The 7160-nt window shown below is 54.5% G+C and overlaps 1 protein-coding gene across 1 annotated transcript in view; it reads left to right on the forward strand.

The window, feature by feature from the left end:
* Positions 1-4319, forward strand: part of LOC137309291 (probable voltage-dependent R-type calcium channel subunit alpha-1E) — a gene marked incomplete at its 3' end in the record, with an annotated part of 193804 nt that extends 189485 nt beyond the window's left edge. Inside the window, exons 6-8 of the mRNA XM_067977549.1 lie at positions 818-921; positions 2197-2312; positions 4263-4319. Coding sequence (XP_067833650.1) covers positions 818-921; positions 2197-2312; positions 4263-4319 — 277 coding nt within the window. The remainder of the gene's footprint in view (positions 1-817; positions 922-2196; positions 2313-4262) is intronic.
* Positions 4320-7160: the final 2841 nt, after the last annotated feature.

Consider the following 7160-nt stretch of genomic DNA (forward strand, 5'->3'; position numbering starts at 1 on the left):
TGCACTGCACCGTGTACGATTCTGTCGTCGAGTGATATCGATACAGATATATAATCTCTCTGTGTGTCTGACTCATCATCACACCTCCACCTGATTGGCTGCAGCATTATATTTTGGTCAAACAGCACTCAGCCAACCGGAACAGGTGGTGGGGGGGGAACCAATCAATAAGCAGTAAGTGTCAATGACAACCACCAATCACAACAGGCAGTCAGAAGACAACCACCAATAAAAGTGGAGAGCACGGTGACCAATTAAATCACTTCAGACACTTCATTGGGTGTTCTTGTGACCTCCATTTTGGTTTGTCAGTGATAGAATTCCAACATGGAAACTGACCCTTGGGCCCAGCCAGTCTGTGTTGCTGTTCATGAGAGCAGTCGCCCCAATCCCATGCGCTGGGCCTGTTCCTATATCTCTTCAACTCTGTTTCCTTCATTCCCCCCTGTGCTCATTGACCTACATTGGCTCCCGGTCCTGGAATGCCTTGATGTTAAATTTCCAATCCTTGCTCCGGACTGAATTCCAGTTCTCCATGAAACACGATGGTTCCATCAATGCTGGGAGCAGGGGTGAGGGTGAGGAGGATTATTTGTGGAGAGCAGCAGACCACGATTCAATCGTGGCCGTGTGAGGCTGCATGAAGATTGAAGAGTTGCAATTGCCTTTGGGAGTTACTGTCCAGGCAGAGACCCCCACAACACGGGCCTGGTCCCGTTAGGCATCACTGATCACCGTCTACGAGATGTGACCAGTGGATATCCTGTGACTCTGTGAAGGCCGCATGTAAAGGGAGATTTCTTCTTGTATTCTGCAGACTAACGATGCCGTAGGTGCGATGTGGAACTGGCTGTACTTTATCCCGCTCATCATCATCGGCTCGTTCTTTGTGTTGAACCTGGTTCTCGGAGTCCTGTCTGGGTAAGTGTACGATACCTCCCCAAGCCCCGAGGACAAGGGATGGCTCCTTTACAGTTAGCCACATATCATCCAATGCAGAGGATGGCACACCGTCCGACTACACAATACAGGGGCACTGGCCTCTCATCTGCAGATCAAGGCCGGGTGGATGAGGCGAAAAGTTCCTCTGTCCACTATGTTGCACAGGTGCGAGGCGATGAAGCTCGGTCTCGGCTGAACCCAGCTCCAATGGGCAAGGGCTCAGTGCAAAACTACCCCCAGTGCACACCTCATAGAAAGGCCACAGGACAGCTGATGTGGAAAATGGGAAAACATGTAACATCAACTGGGGCATATTGCTGGGAAAGTGCTGTACCTGCCCTGGGAGTGTTTGATGGGACAGTGTAGAGGGAGCTTTACTCTGTATCTAATCCATGCTGTACCTGCTCTGGGAGTGCTTGATGGGACAGTGTCGAGGGAGCTTTACTCTGTATCTAACCCGTGCTGTACCTGCCCTGGGAGTGTTTGATGGGACAGTGTAGAGGGAGCTTTACTCTGTATCTAACCCGTGCTGTACCTGCCCTGGGAGTGTTTGATGGGACAGTGTCGAGGGAGCTTTACTCTGTATCTAACCCGTGCTGTACCTGCCCTGGGAGTGTTTGATGGGACAGTGTAGAGGGAGCTTTACTCTGTATCTAACCCGTGCTGTACCTGCCCTGGGAGTGTTTGATGGGACAGTGTAGAGGGAGCTTTACTCTGTATCTAACCCCGTGCTGTACCTGCCCTGGGAGTGTTTGATGGGACAGTGTAGAGGGAGCTTTACTCTGTATCTAACCCCGTGCTGTACCTGCCCTGGGAGTGTTTGATGGGACAGTGTAGAGGGAGCTTTACTCTGTATCTAATCCATGTTGTACCTGCCCTGGGAGTGTTTGATGGGACAGTGTAGAGGGAGCTTTACTCTGTATCTAATCTGAAGTAGGAGTGTTTCCAGTAATACGCTCCCTTGTCCTAACGATCCTAAAAAATGAACAAAAAAGTAATTTCACGGCCTCATTGAGACCTGTTGAGAATGTTCCCTCCTGAGCCGGCCATCCTGTGTTCGTTGTTAGACTGTCTTTGTGTTTGGTGTGAGGGAGGCCGCGGGTGCACACTATCCCGGAAAGATTCCTCACCGGAATCACACATTTCCAGCTGGTACTAATTGATGGTCCCGACGATGGGACAGTCGGGCCCGAGGCCTCGGCCAAGGTCGGCACCAGCACTCCCGCCGCTAATTCTTCCCTCCCTGTTTCCCAGCGAATTCGCCAAGGAGCGGGAGAGGGTGGAGAACAGGAGATCGTTCCTGAAACTCCGGAGGCAGCAACAGATTGAACGGGAGCTGAACGGTTATCGGGCCTGGATCGACAAAGCAGGTGACTGTCCAATGGCCATGGCCGCCAACTCTGGTTGGACGTATTCCTCGAGGGCTCATCACATGACCTCAAACCGCCACACCCCCACACTCTTGCCATTGGTTGCCTGACACGCCCATCCTCGCAATGCCCTGCCCCCACGGCCAATCGGAAAGCGAACAGACTCTTCATTACCCGATTGGATGATTCTTCACTCTCACTCACACAGACTTTTCCCACCTCTGGTATTTTTATAACTAATAAACAACAACTTTCAAAGAAAATTTATAAAAAGTCACAGTTTTTTATTGCCCCCATGATTTTTCTCCCGGGTTTTGTTTTCCTCCCAGCAGCGTCCTGGGGATTAGTCTTTAATTGCCGGAGACTCCAGGGCAACCCTGGAGGGTTGGTAACCCCTAGTCAGAGCGCTAGCGGCTTGCTGGGAGTCTTGCACAAAGAACCGTTTGTTTTGGGGAGTGCAGCAGAGTGGGGGGAGTGGGCTGGGGGCTTGCTCGTAGTCGGACGGGGGGCTAGAAAGCAAAGTCATTTCAATATCTGACGTGAACACCCCACACCTCCAGAGGCGAAAATCCTCTCCGCCGCCAGAGACTCCATGCAGTGCCCGAGCCCCGGGCATGGCCGAAGAAATAGGCTCGAGTTGTTTGCTATTTTCCCAATGGCCCCCTCCTCCTCCTCCTTCCCCCACCATGGTGTTTGTCTCCTCTGCTGCAGGCCCCACTTGAGGCCAAAAACGGGGCCTTCTCTCACAGGGGTCAGCATTGATGGGACGGCTCGGTGCTGCCGGGATGGCCTGAGCGGGCGTTGGCCATGTCCTCCTGGATCGGGATGTCGGGGGGCAACTTTACAACGGGGTTGGGGGAGGGTTCAAGATTCATCCCAAATTGATACAACTCCACCAGAATTCTGTCCCCCTCCACAGATAAAAACTAAATACATCAGGGCAGGAACATGACTGGTGATTAAAGTCACGGTTTTCACCGAACTCAATCCACAAAATACCAGCTGAACTCCCAGAATATATTTTAATTAAAGTAGAATTTGATGGATTGAGCCCCGAAATCAGTGGCCCTGATCTTCTGAATGTGCATCGAAGGTTCACTAGATTAATTCCTGGGATGAGAGGGTTGTCCTATGAGGAGAGATTGAGTAGAATGGGCCTATACTCTCTGGAGTTTAGAAGAATGAGAAGTGATCTCATTGAAACATATAAGATTCTGAGAGGGCTTGACAGGGTAGATGCTGAGAGATTGTTTCCCCTGGCTGGAGAGTCTAGAACTAGGGGGCATAGTCTCAGGATAAGGGGTCGGTCATTTAAGACTGAGATGGGGAGAAATTTCATCACTGAGGGTTGTGAATCTTTGGAATTCTCTACCCCAGAGGGCTGTGGATGCTCAGTCGCTGAATATATTCAGGGCTGAGATGGATAGATTTTTGGATTCTAGGGGAATCAAGGGATATGGGGATCGAGTGGAGTTGAGGTCGAAGATCAGCCATGATCTGATTGAATGGCGGAGCAGGCTCGAGGGGCCGAATGGCCTACTCCTGCTCCGATGCCGCACTTTCTCCCCAAATCCGCTTACTCACCAGGAGTAATGCCACAGCAGATTGAATAGTATCTGAGTAAGATGCTCCTAGTGACAGCGGCAGTGTTAATAGTGATTTCACACCCCGTCCCGAATGCCCTGCCCCCGACCCTGACCAATAACCTTAACCTTAACCCTAAACTTGAACCCCTAACGTTATTCTGAACCCCCAACCCTAAACCGTGTGTTATCATTGGCCCAATGCAGGGCTGGTGGCGTTGTCAATAGTCACGTTGATATGAATGACCCCCCGACTGTGTGATTCGAGCGCTCAGTGACGGACCCCTTGTGCTGTGTGTAGCCACCTGTGAATTGGTGTGACAGACGAACTGTGACCCCTCTCTCTCCCTCTCTCTCTCTCCAACAGAGGAAGTGATGCTACTGGAGGAAAATAAAAATGCCGGAGAGAAATCAGCGCTGGATGGTAAGATAGTGGCACGATGCCCGGACCCCCCACCCTGGCAGGAGCCTGCTCAGCCCCTGCACGTCCTGTGCCCGTGACTGGCTGCAGTACAGCCGACACTCTCACTATCGTCACTGCACTTGGATTTACAGAAAAAAGAGTTGAAGTTAAAGAACTTGCATTTCTGTCGGGCCTTTCACGGCCTCAGGACATCCCAAAGCACTTTACAACCAATGAAGTACTTTTTGAAGTGTAGTCACTGTTGTAATGTCGGAAACGGTGCAGCCAATTTGCGCACAGCAAGATCCCATAAACAGCAATGTGATAATGAGCAGATAATCTGTTTGTGATGTTGGTTGAGGGATAAATATTGACCAGGACACTGGGAGAACTCCCCTGCTCTCCTTCAAATAGTGACATGGGATCTTTTACATCCACCTGACAGGGCAGAGGGGTTTAACTTCTCATCCGAAAGATGGCACCTCCGACAGTGCGGCGCTCCCTCGCTACCGACCCTCCGACAGTGCGGCGCCCCCTCGCTACCGACCCTCCGACAGCGCGGCGCTCCCTCGCTACCGACCCTCCGACGGCACGGCACTCCCTCGCTACCGACCCTCCGACGGCACGGCACTCCCTCGCTACCGACCCCTCCGACGGCACGGCGCTCCCTCGCTACCGACCCTCCGACAGTGCGGCGCTCCCTCGCTACCGACCCTCCGACAGTGCGGCGCTCCCTCGCTACCGACCCTCCGACAGTGCGGCGCTCCCTCGCTACCGACCCTCCGGACAGTGCGGCGCTCCCTCGCTACCGACCCTCCGACAGTGCGGCGCCCCCTCGCTACCGACCCTCCGACGGCGCGGCGCTCCCTCGCTACCGACCCCTCCGACGGCGCGGCGCCCCCCTCGCTACCGACCCTCCGACGGCGCGGCGCCCCCTCGCTACCGACCCTCCGACGGCACGGCGCTCCCTCGCTACCGACCCTCCGACGGCACGGCGCTCCCTCGCTACCGACCCTCCGACGGCACAGCGCTCCCTCGCTACCGACCCTCCGACCATGCGGCGCTCCCTCACTACCGACCCTCCGACGGCGCGGCGCTCCCTCGCTACCCGACCCTCCGACCGTACGGCGCTCCCTCGCTACCGACCCTCCGACGGCACGGCGCTCCCTCGCTACCGACCCTCCGGCGGTGCGGCGCTCCCTCGCTACCGACCCTCCGGCGGCGCGGCGCTCCCTCGCTACCGACCCTCCGGCGGCGCGGGCGCTCCCTCGCTACCGACCCTCCGACGGCGAGGCGCCCCCTCATTGGCGTGCAGTGTTGCTCATGGGTAGTGAAGGGTCCTTCAAATGGCAGCCAATCTCCACACTTCCCAAACCTCAGCCCTCCCCCCTCAGAGGGGACCGCTCCCTCTCCTCCAGCAGAAACTGAAATCTGGACCAGGCACCCACCAGCGTAAGAGCCTGCCGGAAGGCCCAATTTCTATCCAGTGACTCCTGCATGTCAGACAGGTGCTCCAGGATTGGGCTCGGTAGCGATTCCCCCTCTCTCCCCTCTCTCCCCGTTCCCCACCCACCCCCTGGTGAAATACCGGCCCACACTCAGTGTTTAGCTTCACGTGGGTCAGGTGCCAAGAGGTACCCAGGACCCGTGCAGCCCAAGGCCCAGCGAGAGTCAGTGCCTTCGAGGTGGCGGGCTGGGGTGTGGGAGAAACTGGGGAGGGGGGGCAGTACAAGGGCATCTGTTCCTGTAGCCGAATCCAACCCGTGTTTCTCATCAATTCTTTGTGGCCGGTGTTCGGATATCAGTAGTGGCTCAGTATCCGCACTCTCACCTCTGAGTCAAAAGGTCATGCGTTCAAGCCCCACTCCAGAGACTTCAGCACATGATCCAGGCCGACACTCCCGGTTCAGTACTGTGGGAGGGTCAGTACTGTGGAGGGTCAGTACTGAGGGAGGGTCAGTACTGAGGGAGGGTCAGTACTGAGGGAGGGTCAGTACTGAGGGAGAGTGCTGCACTGTCGGAGGGTCAGTACTGAGGGAGCGCTGCACTGTCGGAGGGTCAGTACTGAGGGAGCGCTGCACTGTCGGAGGGTCAGTACTGAGGGAGCACAGCACTGTCGGAGGGTCAGTACTGAGGGAGTGCTGCACTGTCGGAGGGTCAGTACTGAGGGAGCGCTGCACTGTCGGAGATGCCGTCTTTCGAATGAGACATTAAGCCTCGAGACGAGCCCGTCTGCCCCTCTCAGGTGGATGTAAAAGATCCCATGTCACTATTTTGAAGAAGAGCAGGGGAGTTCTCCCCGGTGTCCTGGCCAATATTTATCCCTCAACCAACATCACTAAGAATGTGGAGATGCCGGTGATGGACTGGGTTGACAATTGTAAACAATTTTACAATACCAAGTTATAGTCCAACAATTTTATTTTTAATCCCACAAGCTTTCGGGGGCTTCCCCCTTCCTCAGGCGGTGTGGAAACATCACTAAAACAGATGATCTGGTCATTGCTGTTTGTGGGATCTTGCTGTGCACAAATTGGCTGCTGCGTTTCCGACATTACAACAGTGATTACACTTCAAAAACGTGCCCCATTGGCTGTAAAGCGCTTTGGGACGTCCTGAGGTTGTGAAAGCTGTTGTCGAGATGCAAGTCTTTCTTACCTCTTTGCTCTACCTGACGGAGCTCACTCCCGACTTCCAGGAATGTGGCAGGGACTTCACCACATTGTGCTCTGTTTTTCCACATCTCGTTTTAATAAAGATAAATGATAAATTGCACAAATCAGACAGAGTGTCAGGATTACACTGCCCTGGGTAGTTCACTGAGACTCTCAGTGTCTGCTGGCTGCTCGCCAAACAGCCCCC

This window comes from Heptranchias perlo, unplaced genomic scaffold, assembly GCF_035084215.1.
Source record: "Heptranchias perlo isolate sHepPer1 unplaced genomic scaffold, sHepPer1.hap1 HAP1_SCAFFOLD_158, whole genome shotgun sequence".
NCBI classification, from domain to species: domain Eukaryota; kingdom Metazoa; phylum Chordata; class Chondrichthyes; order Hexanchiformes; family Hexanchidae; genus Heptranchias; species Heptranchias perlo.